General features: G+C 34.9%; 1 protein-coding gene across 3 annotated transcripts; it reads left to right on the top strand.

Annotated features, from left to right (window-relative positions):
- Positions 1–3,281: 3,281 nt before the first annotated feature.
- On the top strand, positions 3,282–15,008 carry LOC113705110 (uncharacterized). 3 transcript variants are annotated; one of them, XR_003451784.2, is made up of 8 exons: positions 3,282–3,841; positions 4,189–4,328; positions 4,476–4,541; positions 6,260–6,502; positions 6,816–6,977; positions 7,266–7,553; positions 13,519–13,608; positions 14,619–14,724. XR_003451784.2 is itself a non-coding variant. In XM_027226979.2 (7 exons), the coding sequence occupies exons 1-7, from the start codon at positions 3,561–3,563 to the stop codon at positions 14,813–14,815; spliced, it is 1,179 nt and encodes a 392-aa protein (XP_027082780.1). In that variant the 5' UTR covers positions 3,298–3,560; the 3' UTR covers positions 14,816–15,008. The 3 variants fall into 3 exon arrangements, 2 of the variants coding, with proteins under 2 accessions (XP_027082780.1, XP_027082781.1); XM_027226979.2 differs by lacking the exon at positions 7,266–7,553 and having other exon boundaries at positions 3,298–3,841; positions 14,619–15,008; XM_027226980.2 differs by lacking the exon at positions 7,266–7,553 and having other exon boundaries at positions 3,326–3,841; positions 4,231–4,328; positions 14,619–15,008.
- Positions 15,009–24,195: the final 9,187 nt, after the last annotated feature.

The raw sequence follows: 24,195 nt of genomic DNA, 5'->3' as shown, positions 1-24,195 counted from the left end.
GCTTACATCATCATTACAATTTCCAATACACCTTTTTATCTTCCCAATTACCTTTTTATCTCACACACATCACATCACAAAAAGTGCTACAGTAAAAATATTCCAAATAAAACACAATCCAAACAAACCCAAGTTGTGTATTTGAATCGGAAAATCTGAGTTAGTTTGAAAGCAAAGTGCAGCAGTTTTCATTCTCGGTTGATTGAAGCTTAATAGAAAGTAGTTGCAGAAGCTTTTGTCTACGTAGCTTGCATGAAGATTGCATGAAATAATTTCTAAAAATTGCCTTTTGGCCCCCCAAGTCTCCCTTTGTTTCACTATGGCCCAATTATGTTTTAATTGCTTGCAATTAGGTCCTAGAGTAATTGCAACTTGAACCATTACTTGACATTTTCTTTACTCTTGGACCCCTGAAGTTCCTCAAATGTTTTAATTGGGCTTGAGTGCTTGATTAACGTTCGCAGTTGGGTCCTTGGTAGTTCTCTATTTTAGACGTTTGATCAATAATTTTGCTTTCTTGGAAATGATGCATTATTTGGTTTCATTTAAGTCGCAATTAGGGAAGAATTTGGTGGTTTGTTATTACCCCTTTTGAAGTTTCTAAAGTGTTCTGAGTTTCCTTCTTGTCTTTTATTCTACTTATCTTTAAAGTGGTGCATTAATCCCTTGCTTTGATGGTTTTAGCCCAAGTTATCTCTTTCTTTGGTGACTCTAGCCCCAGTTAAGTCTTGTTCACTTTACTAACATCACAAACGGGGAGGTATAACTTCTTTTATCCTTTTTTGTCTCTCCTCTATGTGATCCAACGTGCTAAGTGAAAATTGCATGTCTACTTTGTTTTCCTTGCCTTTCCTTAATTCCTTTCATTTATTTCATTTACTTTTGTTTTTATTAAGTTATTATTTTATGGGGTATGTGTACACCTCTTGGCTTGTAATAGATAGGGCTTGGAGAACATTTTTATTCATTTTCCCTCTTCCCCATTTGTTTTAGTTAGCAAATGTAATAGGTTCATTAACTTGGTTGCTTGCTTTTGTTGCTATGTGTTAATTTGCTTTATTAGGCTCTTGCATTTAGTCGAGCATGTTAAGTGTTATGTGCAACGTGTTTATAGGTGACTTGCATGTCTACTTGCCTTCTATAATCGTAGACGAATATGATGGATGAATGCACGTCACCACACTAGTCCAACGCTAGTTGTGACTCATTGTCCCGTTTTCCACTAGTCCAATGCTAGTAGGAATTCATAGATATGGGCTAGTCCAATGTTAGACCCTTAGGGATCTCCCTCGCTAGTACATACTTGCATGTCTCACTACATTTCATGCATTTTTCTTAGTTTTCTAGCATTTGGCATGCCCCTCCAACCCTTTCCCTTTCATTTTAGGCTTTTTGCATCTCCATGCTAGTTATAGGGTACATTTGCTTGAGAGTCCCCTTTCGGTAAGGGAAACGAGCGAGTGTGGCTGCAAAATAGCCTTAGCACGCTAGTTCTTCCTTCTAATCAAAGGGAAAATTAAAATCGTGGAGTTAGGAGTCATTCCCGTACCCGACTTGATGCATTCCTCTAGGTTCATACACTCTCATTTTTATCATATCACTTTCTCACTTTCTTTATCCACATTCTCTCACTACTTATATTTTTCTCAATCCACATGCCATGTTCGCACATTTTTCTCCTTTTCCTATCACTTATTTATTTATTTATTTATTTATTTTACCTCACAAATTGCACCCAATTACATTTATATATTTACTACTATTATACCATATTTGCCTTCACTTGCACACAAACACCTTTATTTTCTCAATTGGCACACATGCACTTTTCTCAATTGGCACACATGCACTTTTCTTACATTTGCACACATGCATTTTTCTTACATTTGCACACTTGCATTTACATTTGTATTTGTATTTGTATTTTATTTTGTATTCTTCTTTCATTTTCACACTTGCACTCGTATTTGGATCTTCATTTGCATTACCCGTGACCTCTATGAGAGTTTTCCTTATTGGCCATTACAACTTATGTGGTTGGGACCAAAAAGCCTCATAAGAGACATTTTAGATTTAGGATTGCATTTTTCTTTTTTCGCATCCATTAGTCATATCCAACATGCAACACATACTTTGGATAGAAGAATTAGGAAAAGAAGGACTAAGTCACGCAACTAGCTTTGGTTAGGGTAAGAGAGTGCCTTAGGCTTTGCATTTGCCTTCTCCCTTATCAAATGTGACCCCCGATCCCTTTCTTTGGTTACGTAAACCTAAAAATTCTTTAAAAAGGGTTTGTTTATTTTTCTTTTCAAAAACAAAATCACTTTTTGGGTGACTTGGTACACCCTAATTCTGTACCAAGTGGCGACTCCTTTTCTATCTAAAACCCTTTGTTTGGCCAAACCGTCGCATTTCACAATCCCACGACCTTTTATTTTCACTTTCACACACGTTCACATACATATCCTACACACTACTTTCACACCTCAAAAAGTGGGGCGCGACAGAAACAATTCTAATTCTTAATGAATTCTTCTCGCATTCAAACAAAGAATTTGGAATTTCAAATGAATTTTATATCAATTCTATGCATTTCCCAAACAAAAGAATTCCAACGTTTTGGAATTCCAATTTCTAGAATTCTAATTCTATAGAATTTCAATTCCAATTCAATTCCAATTCTGTAGAACCAAACGTACCCTCGATATAATTCACCTCGAGTTTAAACCTAATAATTTTTTTTTATTTTTTTAATGTAGTTAAAACTGAAATTTTCTCTTAATAAATAATAACAATATAGGAACATACATGTCACTATTAATAAAAAAATATTAAAAATCATGTAAACTCAAACTTTGCTTGACTTGATTGGCTCGTCAAATCGATTCGAACTCAACTGTAGTTCATCATTATTGATTGGGATTGAGTCAAACTTTGATAGAGTCATTTTACGTTCTTATGTAACACCTAGGGTTGCAAACGAGCCGAGCCGAATCGAACTTTGGCCTTATCGAGTCGAGCCTGGACTTAATTTCATCGAACTCGAACTCGAGCTCGAGCTCGACGAGCTGGTAATTTTCAAGCTCGAGCTCGAAAAAAATAAAAAATAATTATTTTATTTTTTAAAAAATAAATAAAATAATATTTTTTCTTAATAAATAATAAAATATTAAAGATATTTATGTAATTTTACTATTAAAAATAAAAATAAAAAAAATAAATATATATATACTCGAGCTCGCGAGCCGACTCGCGAGCTAACGAACTTAATGTTTTGAGCTCGAGCTCGAGCTCGACTTTGGCTCGACCAGCTCGAGCTCGAGCGGCTCGATTCGTTTGCACCCTAGTAACACCGTTATGTTAAAATTAATTAGGTTTAAAGTAAATCCACTCAATGCCCAATAAATATTTTTCACATTCAAACAAATTATCCGAAAAAGTCTTAAAAGACGATTTCATAAAAACAACAAACAAATATATTATGAGTCGGGATTGTATAGCTGTTGTTGTTTCGTCTGTGTTTCTGAGCTGGAAGTCCGGTGAAAAAGAGGGGGGGTAAAATGGAAAGTGAATGCAGCAATGGGAACTGGACGGAGGAAGTAGAGGACCTGGTCCATGGCGGAGAGATAGACAGGGCCATTTCTGTTCTTGAAACTGTAATGTCAAAGCTAGAGAAGAAACCCCAGAAGGGCTTTTCTTTTTCTTCTGAATTGGCCGCTGCTCTTTTGGACTTGTCTAAACTTTACACATCTAAAGGTCTATCTCTCAAAGCTGATGAAACTCGCTCTCTTGCATTCCAAATCAATTTACAATCTCAATCTACTGGACTGCCTACAAAAGGGTAAGATTCTTTTCTGCTTTACCTTGTTTTCCTCATTGGTGTTTGATAGACTATTTGATAAAAAATCGTAGCTTTCGGATTTTTGTGATATCTGTTTGGGAAAGGGGCAGGAAGGGTTTTTGTTGTTTGTTCAAGTTGAGTCAGACCCACGTCCTGATTGGTGTTTTGTTGAGAATTATTGTCATTAAATTGAGGTACTAACATGCAAAATGATAAGGAATGTCGTGCCCCTGCCCCTGGGATGTAGTTGTTTGATTGAGTTCCTGCAAATTTGGACCTTTTACAATGGAAGTTTGGTCTTTTTCCTTTTTTTTTTTCACTCTAATTTGAATGAAATTTTGGTTAAGGTCAATTGGAGATGGTGTACTGATGTCAGATTTCATTTTCAGAGGTTTAAATGTAATAAAGGAGTCATCTTGTGATGGAATAACAGAAGGCCATAATACACGAGATGAGGCTTCGACTTGTGGTCAAATTTCTGAAGATGGTTTGTATTCCCTTCTTTTTGCTTTTTTAGTTTTCTTGGTTCTATAATTTTCCAATTAGTTATAGGAGAAGTTTCATTCTCTTCTTGCTTGCATTGATATTAGTTTGTGTAAATCAAAATCTAATTGGACTGCTTTCTGTTTTCAAGAATATCAGCAGGAATCTTCAAGCTTGCTGAAGGATGTGTCAGCACAAGAAGGCGGTTCTGATGATGGTATGTGCACATATATCCCCTTGTTGCTTTTTTACTTTAGAAATGAGTTTTTGAAGGGACCAACAGTTTTGGCCCTCTACTTATGCATTAAAGCTATTAGAATTGCCTTTTCCCTATTTGGTACATTTCTTTGCTTACGTTAATGTGGCCGGTGGAGTTAGTAAGAGCTCAATTGTCAAAAATGGCATAGTTTTTGAAACTAAGTGATCATAAAGAGTCAAGTCTGAAATATTGGGGAGTGGATGGGAGTATCCTATATAACAAGGGGCACAAGCATACAGGCCAAAATTGCAAATTTCCGCTTTTTGGATTTGGCATGTTGCACTTAGATATTCGGGGTGAAGCTTGATATACAATTGCCCTTATTAAGTAGTGGTATTTCACTGGTATATCTGGAAATGTTTACCATGTAAATTGGAAATTAGTCCTTCCTCACGATTCACTGTCTTGTATAAGAATTCCTGTAGTAGTTGACTGGAAATACAAGCACTCAACTTGCCCTTCATGGGAGGTTTTAAGCTCAGGGTTGTATTAGCTAAAACAATTTTGTTGAGCTTATATGGAGGTGAATTTGTCTTGATAGCAAAAAAAAGCAAGTTGCAACAGATAATAACATGGAGACTTGTTTATGTGGTTTGCGTCTTCCAAAAGGTGATGGGCGTGCCATTTGGAAGGACAGTAGAAAAGCAAATAGATTTTCTCTTCATTTGATGATATGTGTTACAAAGCATAGTCTTCTTTCTCGTAATAGTGGCATATTCTGTTTGGATATTATATGTCACATTATACAGAAATAAAAATTTTCTCTATCCATCCACAGCAGAAAATAAGCTAATGCGGGGTAGCATTACCATGCGGTAATTTTCTTTGCTTTGTCTGAATAAAGACAAGCAAGAAAATTGTTATCTGAGAACTCCCACAGGAACTTTCTTTCATACCCTGGAATTTGATATGTGCCATGATTTTGAAAAACCATGTTGTCACATTGGTTGTCAGATGCAAGTAATTTTTAGAAAAGTAAAGTATTGATGGAAATTCTACTTGTTAGTTTGACAAAGTTTCATGTTGCTTTTCTTTTGCTCATCTAACTTGACAATGTGGTTCTTATCTTGATTGTTTATTCCTCTTTCTAATCCTGTAGCTGTGAATTCTCTGTTGGCATAGGTGTGCTTTTGAAACCACCCACTTGGTAGAAATTGCACGAAGAGGGGAAAAGAAAGAGCAAGAAGAAAGTCACATGAAAATTTTCATACAAAGTTGCTACCTGGATGCTTGTGATTCTCATTGTTGTTTGTCATTAAAATCACTTAAAAAAATGTTAAATTCATGTCATTTAAGCTTCTAATGGTTGCTAAAATAGACAACAAGTTATCGACAACGACTATGACATAAAATGAGGTTGAAAAGGATGTGCTATAGAATTTTTATTGGGTTCTATTGCATCTTTGTGTTGTTAGTCAACCAACATTTTGAGCAATTGGATTATGTAATTTAATTTTCATCTGCACCTTTGTGTTTAAACTGATTGAAACAAGATTGTGAGATTTAGCTTAGGCTTTGCAGTTTTGATCAATTCTCCTGATGTACTAGATAAAAATTAGGGCCATTTTTTTTTCTTAAGGTTTGTTTGTTTTGCCGTATTCTATTTTTTGGCTTCAAGGGCATATTGTTTACGCTTTCAGTTTGCATATATGATAAAGTGTCGACGTTGTGTACAGATTGGGAAGCTGCTGCAGATCGTGCTCCGGATGAATTACTTTCACCTGAAAGCTTGCCAGAAGTGTCAAAGCTTTCATTGGAAGATGCCCAAGTTCAAGGTCTGAAGAGACGTGGACGGGGAACATTTTCATATGGGAGACATGGCATGTATAGTGATGAGCAATCAAATTATCCAGTGATTGACGATGCAGAAGACAAAGCTGATTCCCGGTCATCAACGGCAGAAAATGCAACAAAAGATTGTAAATTCATGTTTGCTTCTTTTGTCAATATTGCCTACATCTGCACATATAGCAATTCATATTTACTTCTTTTGTAATTCGAGAATTGAAGATTAGAACCAATTTTTGAAATACTAGCTAATAATACTTCGCCCTTTGATCTTAACTATGAGTTATTTTTGGGTTAACATGATATTTAGAACTCTTCCTGTCAGGTTATGTACTATGTGGCTGGGAATTTCTGGTTCTGAAACTTCCCTTCTGAAGATTTTGGTTGATGACTACAACCAAGTTCTCATAGTTGCTTATCATTTGTGCTGTTAATGTTTTTCAGGGAATTATGGTACAAGGCATGTTCTTGTGCTGGCTGACTTCCCTCCAAGCACAACCACCAGTGACCTGGAGAAGTTGTTGGAGAGATTCAGGGATCAAGGAGTTGCCATTCGTTGGGTTAATGATACAGTTGCACTTGCAGTATTCAGATCACCATCAACTGGTAAATGAAGAACTTTTTCTTTTCTTTTTCTTCCCCCCTTTCTGCATTAAAAACTATTTTTAACATCTTTTTGCAGTTGACACATGTTGAACTGAAACACCTACATGTGTGGCTCATTTGATGTTGTTGTGCTTCTAGATTTTTTGGTAGTTTCATAATTGATGGCTTTTTATATACCAATGCTTAAGCACTTGGAATCCGATTTATCACATGCTGATGACTTTGTTTTTTCCCCTTTTTCCTCCTTGTGGGGTTTTAATGATGACCAATTGTGTGCTTTGCTCTTAGGGTTTGACTGCATATGGTTGGGCTGCTAGGCTATAAATACTAGGGATAAATTAGAGGCTGACTGGGTTGATTCTACAAGTCTGATTTCAGAGAAAATCCAGCAACAACCAACTTTATCTAAGGCACAGTAATTCTATTGGTTAATATTTGAAGAAGTCTTTTTCATTTTAAGGAGGCAAGCCGAAATCATCCAAGACTTTACTGGTGCTAATGAGTTGAATGTCCTGAAAAACCAGTGGAAATCTTGTGAAAGGATATCATCTGCAAATAGGTTTTTGCTATTAACAGGTACTTGGTCGCTCTCTAGTTAAGGAAAAATGCAGAAGGTGACTAATAGGTTTGGAATCCGGGCATCTGCATAAATGTCTTATTTCTGCTTGGCCAACTTAAACATGCATTTAAGAATTTGGGCCTCGAAATAAGAAGCCATAGTAAATTGTCACATTCTGGTTTTCATTTGTTTATCAGTGGAATTCTCCATCTCCCCTCCCCACCACTCCCCAAAAAAAAAAAAAAACCAAAAAAGGAGAAAAAAATTGAGTCCCCCATATTATACCTAAGGTTTTGAGGTGCATTTGGGCAAACATAGATAAGATTTTCCCTGATTATATGGCTTATATCAGAAAAATCTTGTGTGCACCACATTGGAACTGATTACTTGGTACTGAGGAATTTCTTAGTTGTTCTTCATTTTCAATTCTTTAGCATCTGAAGCCCCATTCGGAGCCCATGTCATTAGTTTTACTCAAAACTGCTGGATTCTAATCTATTAATGCTACATTTGTGAATCTGATTACAGCATATTAGGATGTGCAGTATTGTTATAGTAAAATCTTTATATATACAAAAGCCTAAAACGATACTAAGAGCTGGCGGTATCCTGGTGTAGAATTTTTAATCTTTGAGTGGATGTTTATTTTGAGTAAGATACATGTAATTGTGTTGGATTTCTAATCTTAGGACAGCCAGAATTGGGTAAACTTTTCTGACATTTGTCCACTGAAAACTAAGCAAAAAGGGAGGGAAAAATATTTTTTCTTCATATCTTTGGACTACACAATATACAAATATATATACTCAAGTGTAACCTAATTTAGATCCTAAAATCATGCTAATCTAAATCAATCTATTACCTAATTAATATATGATACTATAATCATCTATTACTTAATTAATATATGATACTATAATCATATGATACTATAATCAATCAAATCTAATTTTTCCTAATATTTACAATATCAAATCTTTCCATAATATCAGATCACATATCTTCAACACTCCCCCTCAAGATGGAGCATAGATGTTAATCATGCCTATCTTGCCACAAATGTAATCAATTCTCGGACCATTCAGAGGCTTAGTGAAAATATCAGCTAACTGTTCTCCAGTTCTCACATGACTGGTTGAGTTCAAGTTTTGCTGAATTTTTTCACGAACAAAGTGGCAATCAATTTCGATATGCTTTGTTCTCTCATGAAAAACTGGATTTGATGCTATATGAAGGGCAGCTTGATTGTCACACCATAACTTCATTGGAAGTGAATTATTGATTCCCACCTCACACAATAATTGATGTATCCATATAAGCTCACAAGTGGATTATGCTATAGACCGGTATTCAGACTCTGTACTAAAGCGAGATACTACACTTTGTTTCTTACTTTTCCACGATACCAAATTACCTCCAACGAAAACACAATATTCAGTTGTAGATCTTCGATCAATTTTAGAACCTGCCCAATCTGCATCTGAGAAGCATTCAACATGATAATGGCCATGATTACCATATAGTATACCACGTCCTGGAACTCCTTTAAGATAACATAAGATTTGCTCTAAAACTGCCTAATGGGTGGTTCTTGGTAAGGACATAAATTGACTCACAATACTAACCGAATATACAATATCCGGACGAGTCACAGTAAAATAATTCAACTTCCCCACTAATCTCTGGTACATTTTAGGATCTGAGAATAACTCCCCATCATTTGCTGTAAGTTGCATGTTAGGGATCATTGGTGCACTGCATGGCTTAGCACCTAGCTTTCCTGTTGCTTTCAAAAGATCAAGGACATACTTCCTTTGGCATAAGAAGATACCTTGTTTACATCTTGTAACCTCAATGCCTAAAAAGTATTTCAACATACTCAAATCTTTTGTCTGGAAGCACGATTGAAGAAAATTTTTAAGAGCTGCAATACCTGCATTGTTATTACCAATAATAACAATATCATCAACATAAACCACTAATAGGATAATACCAACTTCAGATTGTTGATAAAAGACAGAATGATTAGAATTATACTTCTTCATGCCAAACTCTTGAACCACCTCACTGAATCTTCCAAACCAAGCACGAGGACTCTGTTTAAACCATCTAATGACTTTCGGAGTCTACAAACCTTACCGGACTCTCCCTGAGCAACAATCCAGGTGGTTGCTCCATATAAACTTCCTCTTGCAAATCCCCATGAAGGAATGCATTTTTAACATCTAACTGGTACAGAGGCCAATTATTAGTAGCAGCAAGGGAAATAAATAATCGAACAGAGGTGAGTTTTGCTACAGGAGAAAACGTGTTTGAGTAATCCACCCTATATGTCTGAGCATACCCTTTTACAACAAGACGAGCTTTGAGGCGAGCAACAGAACCATCAGGATTGACTTTTACAGCAGACACCCATTTACAACCAATAGGTTTCTTACCTGTTGGTAGATGAACCAAATCCCAGGTACCATTATTATTTAGGGCCATCATTTCTTCCTTCATAGCAGCCTGCCAACCAGGATGTTCCAAAGCCTCAGATAAGTGTTGAGGAAGAGATATTGAATCTAAGGAAGCAGTAAAACAACGCAAGGAGGACAAATGATCATATGAAGCAAATAATGAAACTGGGTAAGTGTACTGTCTTTTACCTTTTCTTAAAGCAATAGGCAAATCAAGATTGGAATCTAGAGACTGAGGAAGCGGTGGATCGGAACTCGGATTTGTAGATAGAGAAGGTGGTGCAGGATGTGGGTCTATGTGCTGAGAACGATGAGAATACACTTGAGTGATCGGTGGTCTTGTAGGAACAGTTGTTATAACAGTGTAGACTAGAATATCATCTCCCTCCCCCTGACTACTATAGACATTCGACTCAAGAAAAAATGGATGCGCCTCAAAAAATGTAACATCAACAGAGACTAAATAACGATCTAAATTTGGAGAATAATATCTATACCCTTTTTGAAGACATGAATAACCCAAAAACACACACTTGAGAGATTTGGAATCTAATTTAGACACCTTAGGATGGGTATCACGAACAAAATAAGTATACCCAAATATGCGTGGCTCAATGGGAAATAAAGATTGGGTTGGAAACAAAATTGAATAAGGAATCTCACCAGCAAGCACAGAAGATGACATGTGATTAATTAAGAAACAGGCTGTTGAAACCGCATCTGCCCAAAATTACTTAGGAACCTTCATGTGAAATAGAAGGGCTCTAGCAATTTCTAATAAGTGTTTATTTTTTCTTTCAGCAATACCATTTTGTAATGGTGTGTCAGGACATGAAGATTGGTGAAGGATTCCATTTTTTGACATATATGAATTAAAGGGTTTAGAAAAGTACTCTTTTGCATTATCACTTCGCAAAATGCGGACAGGCACATTGAATTGTGTTTTTATTTCAGAACAAAAGGAACAAAAGATATAAAATAAATCTGACCGACTTCTCATTAAATATAATCAAGTAACACGAGAGTAGTCATCAACAAAGGTGACAAAATACTTAAAATCAGACTTAGATACTATTGGACAAGGGTCCCATATATCAAAGTGCACTAATTCAAAGGGGGATGAAGCCCGTTTATTGACTCTAGGCAAATAAGGCAAACGATGATGCTTGGCAAATTGACATGACTCACAATCTAAATGGGATAAATTCTGAAAATTTGGACACAATTTCTTCAAGGTGGGTAGAGATGGATGACCCAAACGACAGTGAATTTCAAGCGGAGTCAAGGTAGAGAAACATGCAACAGGTTTCAGCATTTTCGATGAAGGGGTTTCAAGTGGATACAGGCCGCCAGACTTACGTCCTTTACCAATAATCTTCCCGTCATAAGATCCTGTAAAACACAATATTCAGGAAAGAATGAGACAGAGCACTTGAGAGCTTTTGTAATTTTACTGATTGAGAGTAGATTAAACGAAAAATTAGATAAACAAAAGACTGAATATAAGGAGATAGATGACATAGGAATTGCTATATCAGAACCCACAACTGAAGCACATGACCTATCAGCCAAAGTAACATTCGGATGATCTTTGTTAGGATTAAAAGAGAAGAAGATACCTTTATTACCGGTAATATGATCTGTTGCACCGGAATCGATAACCCATTTGTTAAAAGATGACACAAAGCATGTAGTAGGTTTACCTGAGTGATCAATAGAAGGAGAATTGGTACTAGAAGATGAGTTATCAGATTTTTGTGAGGCTTGGAACTCAGTAAAGCGGGTAAACTCATCAGCAGAGATGAGTATGGATTTGTCAGAAGGCCATAATTGGTTTCCTGGGTTGCGAAATTTGCAAACGAGGGCTGCTGTTGAGGTCTACCATGAAGGTCCTAACACGTACGTATAGTATGGCCTGGTTTCTTACAGTGATAACAGACTCGCTGATTTGAGTTGTATTGTCCATGACCAGCAATCCCACCAGTTTCATTTTTGCCACTATTTCTACCATTATTTCCTCGACCAGCTCCACTTCAACTCACTAGAGCACTAGTAACATTAGAAATAGATAAAGATCCCTCGGTTCTCAACACTCGCGTGAAAGTTTCATGGAGTGAAACAATCTCTGGGCTAGAGAGAATTTGTATTCGAGCAGCATCGAACTCAATTGGTAATCCTGCAAGAAAACTCATTACAGTCATTTGTTCTCGTTGAGACTGTTGAGTTTTTACATCAGTACTAAAAGGAAGAAGAGAATTCAACTCCTCATACATACGTTTAAAAGCCGTAAAATATTCTGTAAGGGATCTCTACTGTTTTTCCGGACGATAAAATCCCTTGCAAATATCATATATATGATTTAAATTGCCCTTACCAGAATACAAGAAAGTCAAATAATCTATAAGATCTTTAACAAACTCACAATGATTGATGAGACTGACTATCTCATTATCAATAGAGTTTCGGATCTGCAAAAATAGTTTTGCATCTTCCCTTAGCCAAACCTTCTTTTCTTCCCCATCAGCAGGGGGTCATCAGTGAGATGATCATCTTTATCGATGCTGCGCAGATATATCCGAATAGTTTTACTCCAATCCAAAAAATTTTTTCCACTTAATTTGTGTTCAGTAATTTCTGATGTTATTAATTTTTGATGTTGTAGGAATAACATCAGAAATTACTGTTTTCATCTCTCGACTACTACCTTTCATATTTGCCATTATAATTCACACAAAAAAAGACGTAAAAGTGACTCAATAGGGTCATGTCAAAAGACAAACTGATAACAGAGCTTGAAGCTCTGATACCATGAAAACTAAGAAAAAAGGGAAAATATTTTTTCTTCATATCTTTGGACTACACAATATACGAATATATATACACAAGTGTAATCTAATTTAGATCCTAAAATCATGCTAATCTAAATCAATTTATTACCTAATTAATATATGATACTATAATCATCTATTACCTAATTAATATATGATACTATAATCAATCAAATTTAATCTTTCCTAATATTTACAATATCAAATTTTTTCATAATATCAGATCACATATCTTCAACATCCACCTTGTATAGGAAAGTAAAACTTGAATTTATACGACCTTAATGTTCCAAAAAGAAGAGCCAATAGCTGGGCATGTGCCTCTTCTCTCTCTCTCTCTCTCTCTCTCTCTCTCTCTCTTTCACACACACACACACACCCCCTCTCACTACCCATGGTATTACTTAAATTTTCAAATATTTGCTTTATAGTTTGTTTCCTCAGACAATACGCTAATCCTCTGGTAGCTTTCCTATACAGCAGAGGTTTTATAATTTTTCTGCATGTGTAAATGCAGATATTGTTTATTCAGTCTCTATTCTGGTTTTTGGGATATTTTTACAGTTGAATCTAGTCCCGTTCAAATTCTTCTCTATAAATTTCTCAATACACAGATTTAAGTTTGTTTCCTCATCTGCTGAACTTAGATTATTGTTGATATTCGTGCTTTCTAATTTGAACTTTTGTGCAAACAGCTCTTGAGGCAAGCATGTGCATGCAGTGTCCATTTACAGTGCGTGTACTTGATGAGACTGATGAACTCTTCAGGTCCATTCCATCGAGAGGTAATTGTTGGCTATCCCTTAGAGGCAAGCGAAGAATCTATTTGATTGTTAATGTTTGGCAACACAAAAGTAAATTGATCAGGTTTCTTTATGCTTGAAGCTTGATTATATATATCACATGTATGCTTTGTGGTTGAAGTCTGCAAAGTTTTTCTGCCTGTTAACATCAAGTTACTGTTTATAGTAGAAATAGCGATCTGGATCATTGGTCACTAGATGTTGAATCCTTTGCAATTTGTTGCACTAAATTACCTTGGCTTAAGAAATCCAGGGTTTCAGATTTGATCAGTGTTTAATGAAAGATATAGTGAAACTTGTGGAGCAATGAAATATGAGGATTGAGGAGTGGTAACTCATCTTCAATTGTCCTTTTCACTATGATATCTCTTCTTTTCAACCTTCTTCTATCCTTTCTTCTGGCATATTTTCTTCTTTGATAATTTGTAAAATTTGATAGGCATTGCATGTCATCTCGTTCTACTGTCAGCATCCATTCATTGGCTTCAAAACCAGCTACTTTCTCTGGACCCAAATATTACTTTGGGAAGCACAGTACAACTGCTGATATTATTCAAAATCAAGTCTGATTTGAAGCTTTCGCATGTATGGAGCAAAGAAACTTTCCTAGTATATATGAGATCCTTGGTTCGCTGGTAGCCAGCTTGAATTTCAAAATTGCATGGGTTGCCAAAGCACGACGGGTGCAAATTTGACTTTCTTTTGCTGTTCACTAAGAAACCTAACATTGTTGGACAGTAGTTACTATTGAAGAGGCTTGTCTACAAGCCTATCTCAGAGAGAGAGAGGGATTTGTTTCTGGAGGATAATTTGCATTTGCATTTCTTGAAAAACTTTCTTCCGCCGACTGCGGCTTCTGAGTAAAGCTTATGTGCTGACTTAGCTGAACTTCGACTTTCTGGCGTTGCGATCGATTACATTAGCAAAGCATAAATACAATTACTTTTATTCTTAGTCGTGTTGATGCTAATGGAAACCTTCATGTAATCCAGATCTGGAACCTCCTCGTCTGAGGCCCAAGACATCAGCAAGAACTGCTCAAAGACTTATTGCTCAAAGTATGGGAATAAAGTTGTCCTCCACAACATTTGGATCCAAGGAACTAAGGGAACAAGAAGAAGCCAGGAGGAACCGTATAGTTTACAGGAAAAACATGAAGGATGATGCTTGGGGGGATGATGATAACTAACTTGTTAATCATAGCCTTTGAAGTGATAGTAATCTTCCTTACTCTAGCAACATTTTGCTGCACCTTATCATCATTTTTATAGAACATCATGGGTATTCATTGGTGGCTGCAGATTTGTTTCGTAGATTATTTGTGTTTTCTTTGTCCTTCTCCCATGGAAGAACCAATTTCATCACAGACCATTCCTTCTGCTTTTGCCTTCTTCCAGTTTGTGGGGGAAAATCGATTTGCTCTTTGCTTCTTTAGCGTACAAATTCAATGATACAAGCTTTTAATTGGAATTGGAATGAACAATGATTAGCAAAGTGATTACAACTATAACATTCTACTGTAAGCTAATAAGATGGAAAGATTATTATAGCTCTTACTTTTTGCTTCTTATTTTTAACTCTACACATTTTGTCTGATGAATCTGACGCCTTTAATTTGTTCTAAAGATATCTCAAAAGATATTCTCGCGTTATTTAACAATTCTAAATTTTACAATATACTTTCGCGTTGTTTAGCAATACACTAAATTGAAATTACATCGATGTCAAAGTTAAGAGTTTCGTTTTGCCATTCGCACGAAGTTTGACATTCCACCCTCCCCTGGCCGCCCTACTATTGTCATCATCTGAACATACGCTGCATCAGAAACTGCAAATAAAGTAGACAATTCCCCAGGTGATCTTCACTCGTGACTTTGACCATCCCGCTCTGAAAATAGAGTAGGTCGGTATTACACGTGCAACTAGATGTACGTTGTAGAGCAATTTGATGACAAAATTTTGAATACTCCATTAACATGCTTCAAAATTCTAGTTTCGTGACGGTTTAAATCTTGTCTCTCATCAATTATCATTAATATATAACTTTTGTTAAAATCCAGCGGTTACTTAGAGATACATCCATTTGATCTGATGATAGTTCAGTTTTCATCGGTCCATTCGTGCTACCTAGTACTGAATGAGACTAGGATGACAAACTCAAAGCTAGACACTTATTAGGTATGGTTTTTATCAAATTTTGGAGGTGATTTTCATATTTTTTTTAGAAAATGGGTAGTTTTTTTTTTTATTTTATTGTTGAATTACTTATCCATATACATCCAATAATAATGTGTTTGGTTGCCATTGCATGCATGGACTAGGTAGACTTCCAATCCCCTTTTACCAACGAATGGCTCCTATTTTGGCGGCTTTGTTGTGCATTAAGTGGAGGACCCTGACCTATGCATGTATTGTAGGACAGGGATGACCTGTATAGGACAAAGAAAAACAACAGCTAGAAGCATAGAGGACAAGTTTCAGTCCCAATCTTGAATCATAGTCTGAGCATGCACCTTGGACCAGCTAACTAGGAGAATTTTGTGGTTGAGATTTTGAAACTTTCTCTGTGCCCAATAATTCTTGTCTCTGCGGGAAAGATGCTTGCATCAATTGAATTTTCAGACTTCTCATTTTGGTGGATCATGTTCCTCACCAGTCACCAGCAAAGGGGGGATTGATTCAAATGCAGAGTTTGTTCAGAATTTGCCATGTGAATTTCATTCAAATCTTTAATTTGGCGGATTCTATATGTTAACTTGATCTATTTATTTGGTTGTATTCATGGTTTGTGGACTAAAAGAAGGAAAGATTGCAAATGTTACGCATTCTATATAGTGATGGTCAAAGATTGAGAAGTTTTGTTGTGATCAATGGAATATCATTGCTTCTTTTTTTTTTTTTTTGAGTTTAATATTGATGGACAGCTTAAATATTAATTACACAACTAATTGATTATGTTATCTTTAAACTATTAAACAATTTTCCATGTGGCTGAAAATTGATCCAATTTAAAATAGTTTGTTGAGTGAGCCTTGCAAGAGTTGAGGAAGTAATAAGAAATCATTGGTCATCCACTATAATCACATTTTAGACACGAACAAAATTTTATTTTGTAAGGTTTGAAGATTGAAGAATCTTTTTCTTTTTTAATTTATTATTCTTTTGTCACAATGTTCCATGAGCAATTTACTCATATTTTAGACATGGCCCAAGCATTCACTGACAGGATTATAATACAACAATGATTTTAGGAATCATTTTGGATTATAACGTATTGCAGCCAATTTAACATTAGACCAAAATTTTTTTTTTCTTTAAGTACAAGAGAGTAGACAATTAATAAGAAGATCTTTTTTAGTACAAAATGATCATCAGAAATAAAAAAAAAAATCTTTTAGCGGAAGAGATGAGTAGTGAGAAGTGATCCAAGAATCTTTTAAATGGGCGTTGAAGGGGCATTGATTAAATACAAAAGATCATCAGAAAACTAATAAGGATCTCAATTCATATAATAGTCAGAACAACTTAGTTAGTTGATTATGATTATACTTAATGGGTTTATGGAGGCACCAATTAATACCCTCTATTCCACGTCCAATGCACACACAGTCTAATGTTCTTGGTCAATTTTGTTGCTCTATGGATTAAAGGAAAAATAAAATGTAGCTGCATATGCTACTTTTATCAAGAACAAAACAAAACTAATCAGTCTAATCATGTGGCTACGCGCGACACTAATAGTTTTCTCTCTCTCTCTTTCTGTTTTTCTTGTGTGAATAAAATTTGAGTGGTTCGGTTCTGGTCATTATCTCAAAACAGTCAGGACATACTATCCTCGTATCGTATCGATATGAAAACATGACTTTTTATGAGAAAATGATCCATCTTTTACCAATTGAACTAACTTATGTTGGCAATAGTCTTTTCTCTTTCACTAATTTACTATAGCACCTTCCGAGTTTGGCAGAACATAGGCAGGCTATCAGATATATCAACTCAATACATGGAAAGTTTAGATTTTTAAATGTCAAAGAAATTTTATGGGTTGGTGTATTTTGCGTAAATATAGTGATGATGAAAAAAAAAAAAAAAAGAATCCAGAAATCCATACATCGGGAGGTGAATTTTTTGAGGGCAGCATATAAGGAAGAGTTGCTAAGTCATTAGGCTAAATTTAGGGAGACAAGAAGCTCAGAGAGCTAGAATGCAGAAGAAAAAGAGACAACTGGAAGAGGAGAGTAAGATTGGAAACCGACAATAAGATATGTAAATATCAGTGGAGAAATTTGAGGAGTAAAAGCGGGAGAAATTATAGGAAAACATGGAAATAAATATGTATGCATGTATTTTACCAAGAAAAAAAAAAAGAATCATATACAAGGAAAGAAATGAAAAAAAGGCTGTTATAATAATGTTATCAATTTTCATATCCTATGCCATAATTGATCATAACCATATGCCGGCATTCTATAAATTCTAGACCCAAAAAATTGGAACCACAAATCATCACCACTTCTATTATCGTCATGATTAAACCTCCACAAGAAAAAAAATCTCAACTTCAGCATTAGATTTTAGTTTTTCAAAAGCACTAGAATGGCTACATTCTCTTCGTCAAAAGTACATGGATTCCCACTATTGTTACTGATTCTGGTATCATCTATCATGCTTTCTCCAGTAAAATGTGAATATCCAACTACTTTTCCACCTCCAATTGGGATATATCAAGTGAAGCAATGCTTGAAAGCACTTCCCGGAATCAGTGGTGCTTGCACTTCTGACATTCTGAAGTATCTCGTGGGACCTCGGGACGGCATTATCAATCTCAAATGTTGTAAAGCTGTGATCAAGATTGTGAGTTCATGCAGGCTCAGAAATCTCCCAATTGACCCAATATTTCCTCCAATGGTCCTAGGAGTTTGTGCAAGAAATTATTATGGTTCTTTAGAGCCATGGAATTGAGGCCATGAGAAAAAGTAACAATGGGTGATGATGAGACTATTTCATGCATTTAAAAAAAAAAAAACCCGTTTGGAAAATTAGGTTGTTTCTTGATCATGCATGGCAAATATTAGGTTAGATTTTATTTACCTTGATCTAGTCATAAAGAAGTTGTAGCATATGTGGGAAGGTTGGTTTAGTCAAAAATGTAACATATGTGGTACAACTTCTTGATGTGAGTAGATGAAAGCTAGATTGCTAAGCTTGTTTTTGTAAGTGTGCTTGTCAATTTTAATAAAGTTCTTTGGCTTATTTAGTTTGGCATGAAATCCATTATGTAAGTAGTTCAAATCATGAACTCTACTTTGTTTTTATCAAATTGAAAGGTATGGTTTCAAATTTTCTCGAAGGTCAATTACCACCTAACAGAATATTTCCCTATACCACCGCATGGTTTTCTTGAAAAAGGGAATCACTTTTTGTTGCTAAGTCCTGATAATGCAATTATTCAATGCATGACTTGGATAGGCTTCCGTTTATGGGTCTTAATGCCAACAAAATTTAAGTCTACCATGTGTATTGCACTTGCATCAAACTAATAGATAAGACCAACAAATATACTTCTAAAATAAGTGTAAGTTAAAGATAAAAAAAAGTTACACATGATATATGTCGAGGAGGTTTGATTTAGTAGTTAAAATTGAAATGCTATAAACTAGAGGTTCTGGATTTTAATTTTCCTGTCATTTTTCATCTCCTAAATCTCAAACCTCCCCTGCTAGTTGGGAAAAAAAAGAAAGTTATATGTGATACATGAGTTAATTCAATAATTCTTGATCAAATTACTTGATGAATTGAGTTTTTTTTTTTTAAGATGTCAACTTAATGTATGATATATTAACATATTTCCTTCTATTTGTAAGCAACAACATCAGCGTTAAGCCTATTAATATCACTAAATATTCTCAAACATTCAATGAAAATTGCATTCTTGCTGTACCAATCAGTTCGTTTTTCATATGGACCGGAACTGTTTAATAACTTGTCGACATAAGTTGGTAACGCCGAACCACTTCTTCAAAAAAAAATCTTGTGTTCGAGTTACATTATCGATCTGATTATTGCATTGATGAACGATTTATAAAACCCTGTATGCAAATTATGGCAAACTTATCTAAACTTTTTCCCTACTAAAAGTTTAGATCATTATCGATGTGGTGACAGAACACACCACATCGCATTGGCAATGCCAGACTACTATCGATGTGGTGACCCGAGACAAACTTACCTGAACCTTTTCCTACGTTTAACAAAAAATTCAATTTACTCAATATGATTTTGAACTTGAGAAAAATGCAGTTTTGGTACCTAAACTTTGACGCACGAGCGGTTTTAGTCCCCAAATTTTGGACGAAAACAAATTTGGTACCCGAACTTTCAAATTTTGAGCACATTAAGTACCCTTGACGATTTTTTTCCAAATTATTACCGGAAAAAGCAATGTGATAGTCACATGTCCGGCCGAAATGGAATTAAAAAAGGCCAAAAATGCAGTTTTGGTACCTAAACTTTGACGCACAAGCGGTTTTAATCCCCAAATTTTTGACGAAAACAAATTTGGTACTCAAACTTTCAAATTTTGAACACATTAAATACCCTTGATGATTTTTTCTCAAATTATTATCGAAAAAAGCCATATGACAGTCACGTGTCCGGCCACAATTGTATAAAAAAAGGCCCAAAAAATGTCAAATGCCATTATAATACTAAGTATTAAATTTAAGGACTAATAGCGTAATAAAGAAAAAATTCAAGGACTAAATAACAACACATGAGTCAACAAAACCCAAGAACTGATACAAATGAGCTCCAATTCCAGACAAATTTTGTGACTTGATTCTTAGATTAATGTACTGGAATTGGAGCTCATTTGTATCGGTTCTTGGGTTTTGTTGACTTATGTGATGTTATTTAGCCCTTGGATTTTTTCTTTATTACGCTATTAGTCCTCAAATTTCATACTTAGTATTATAATGGTATTTGACATTTTTTGGCCTTTTTTTAAATACAATTATGGCTTGACACGTGACTGTCATATAGATTTTTTTGGTAACAATTTGGAAAAAAATCATCAAGGGTACTTAATGTACTCAAAATTTGAAAGTTCAAGTACCAAATTTGTTTTTGTCCAAAATTTGGGGACTAAAACCGCTCATGCGTCAAAGTTTAGGTACCAAAACTGCATTTTAACCTTTTTTTTTCCATTTTCGCCGGACACCTGACAGTCACATGGATGTTTCCGGTAACAATTTGGGAAAAAATCGTCAAGGGTATTTAATGTGCTCAAAATTTGAAAGTTCGGGTACCAAATTTGTTTTCGTCCAAAATTTGGGGACTAAAACTGCTCGTGCGTCAAAGTTTAGGTACCAAAACTGCATTTTTCTCTTTGAACTTTTACAGTCGTTTAGATCATATACGTACCTTAGGCAAGATTTCTGAACTTATTATGCCTTTTGACACTATTATTTTGGTGAAATGTATATACTATTTACTTAAATTTTTCGTAACAATGACTCAGCAGGGATGAGCAACACATTTTCTACAGATTTAAAATTAACTCTACTAGATTTACAAAAACATTTTTGTATCATTACGATTGAAAGCGTTTATTTATGTTATATTACCTATAATCACTATATTTCATTTAGCGATAGCTTGATTGTTGCTTCCCAAATTATTGCCTTCTTTGTTAATATCTAGTCCAATGGAAGTGATGAATTGGGACGCGACTCTTACGGGTTATTTAACGGGTGCCCAATAAGCACTCGTTAAGATGTGTTTCAAGCGTTAATTTTTTTAAAAATTAAAATTAATCAGAATAAATGTATAAATACATAGAAGGATAATAATTGTAATCTTTTAGTTTTAAATGAATAATAACTATGTAAAAATTAAAATTCAATTTTTACATAGAATTACTCTTAGGAAAAGTGTACACATAGTCCATTCATCTCATGAGATAAGAACAAATAGGATGCATGATTATCGACAATCAAGCTGCGAAACCCCCACACGGTATCGCTTTCCAATTTCATCTTTCCGTGGTCGCAAATAATGATTCTCTGTTTTTGTTCAGATTCTATGTCTATTTTACATCCAGATTTGCACGTGAAAAATGTTGGATTTTGAGGATTCATATCCTATTCTTATGATTGCTCGGCCATCTCTGTCTTATCCACTTTCCATATGTTCAACAGTGTGTGAAACATGGAAACGCCCGCAATCTCATTTCGTAAGAATTCGATCGAATACGGAATCAGCAAGCCGAAATCTTGATTTCGTTTTTCACCAATGCAATTCATTTGTACTCGTGTTCCATCTTTGTGCGTTTGAATTGGAATAGACGACTCATTTCTCTTATACCAAAAAGAAAAAAAAATTCACATAAAGTGAGATCAATTTGAGCCATGTATTCTGAACTTGCAGAAATGGTATGGTATCGGATATGACAGTGTAATTTTTCTCTGTTCTTCAGTTCTGTAATATCTATTTTTTAGATATCACAGTATATGTTTGATAGTAATATAACTTCTGTCATTAGTGTAAATTTTAATGAATGAAATTAAGATGTTTTATCAAGAAAAATATTTCAAAAAAGACTCAATTTTCTTGTAAATTGTGGTGGGTTGTAGCCACATCCTAAACTTGCTTCAAGTTTGCAGCTTCAATTGTCTTGTTCTTGGCTTATATTTAAAAATAAATCAATAAAATTAGTAAATACCAAACACTCACTTGGCAAAATCGCAATTATCCAATTAGTTTGAACAATTATGTGATCAAAATTCAATCTTCAACTTTCTCCATAGATTTAAGAAACAAACACCACTTGGGGGCATTTCCGAACCATCTCCTTCCTTCTAGAGCGGTGGTCAAACACTATAAAATGCATATGATTTTGTCCCATTTTTCTTGTCTATTTTCAAATTTAGCTCAATATTAAAGAATTAACTCCAAACAATTTCTTAGAATATTAGTTCAAGATTTTGAGAGATATTCCGTGTTTTCGGCTTATTCAGTCAATTTGCCGGTCATGACCAACTAAAAGCAAAATCTTTCGGCTTGTTTCGTACTATGGAAAAGTTTCAAGATTTAATATCCTTCAAAAAAAGAAGAAGATGAGGAAAGTTAATTTAATATCCACTTCAAAATTTCAAAGTAAATCGTATGAATTCATGTTTGCTTGTATGGAAGGGTAAGCATCTTATGCCAGGCAGAAGAAATCTCTTTATAAGTCATATTCAAACCTGAAGAATATAGTATTCATCGTGTTTTGCGAGATTCCTCTTGGCACCCTTTAATTTAATGCACGAAATTATTTTTTTCTTATTAGCATTTGTATAAGATTTTTGGAGGACCCCATGCACACTTGTTAAACGATTTTGAATGTACATCTAAATGGGATTTGGTTAATTTGTGAACATGGTTGTGTACATCAGTGATCATAGTTTATCAATATGAACCAGCAATTTTTCTGTTACAATTGATTAAAGGTCTATAATTAGGATGATGAGTGAATTGATTCACACTAAAATTTAGGTTTGCAAGTAAGGTAAAAAATCGAACTAAATTAGTATGTAAATAATGTTATCTTAATCCAAAATGAATTCCCAAATCAATCATTTTCGCCATACATGCATGTATTTTTATGACGTTTCATGGGATATTGGTTGACATAAGATAAAATTTGTAACTGAAGCAAGGGATCAAGTTTTGATCTGTTCAAGTATGGAATAGATTGGAGATCGAAAATGTGATACTTCTATTTGTTATTTTCTCATATCTGATTCATCTGTAGAAATTTCGAATCTGGTATATCTGTTGATTCTTCAAATTTATAGTATCCGTGACATGTCTTATGATACATTTTTTGTCATTAGTGCAGATCTCATGAATAAATTATGATTTTATTATACAATAAAAACTAAGTTTGACGCATACGATGACTTTGTAAAAGTACAAGAATTATGTAGAAGGTTTTATAAGGTTGGAGGGCTTTGAGTGTGATTTACTCGAAAAGAAAAAAAGAAAAATTAAGAAAGAAATCAAGAAATGAAAACCATCAGTAGGTATAAATACAGCAGAGAGATGAAAGAAGCAGCAAAGGTAATAGAAGAAAAACATTAGAATAGGAATGGGCGTAGCTGCAGAAGCATAAATTGCACGCGGTAGAACTTTTCAACTACTTTATGGCCTACAAACACTTGCCAGTTTATCAACAGCCAAAAGAAGGGGCAGGTGGTCAAAATTAAACGAAGAATTTGTGTATTTGGTTTGGTAAAATGAATTTATGAGAATGGAAATGTCAACCAAATTTTGCATTTGAACTAGGAAAGGTGAATGATGCATTGGCTAGATGCAATGTTACAGAGTAAAAGCAAATCAAATTTATCATGGTCTGAAATTTGGTACATTGGGATAGAATCTATAGGTTCATATGGGAGTCTCACTTTTTTTAATCATGTAACTGGATATCTTTCAGTCAAATACTAAAAGTTATATTAACAGAAAATACTCAAAGGTTGGTGTAGATTGGAGGGGTAAAATGTAGGACTTATTCAGAAATGGAAA

The sequence above is a fragment of the Coffea arabica genome, chromosome 1e, assembly GCF_036785885.1.
Source record: "Coffea arabica cultivar ET-39 chromosome 1e, Coffea Arabica ET-39 HiFi, whole genome shotgun sequence".
In the NCBI taxonomy this organism is placed as follows: domain Eukaryota; kingdom Viridiplantae; phylum Streptophyta; class Magnoliopsida; order Gentianales; family Rubiaceae; genus Coffea; species Coffea arabica.
The sequence above is the reverse complement of the archived record's forward strand: the minus strand, read 5'-3'. Positions and strand labels throughout refer to the sequence as shown.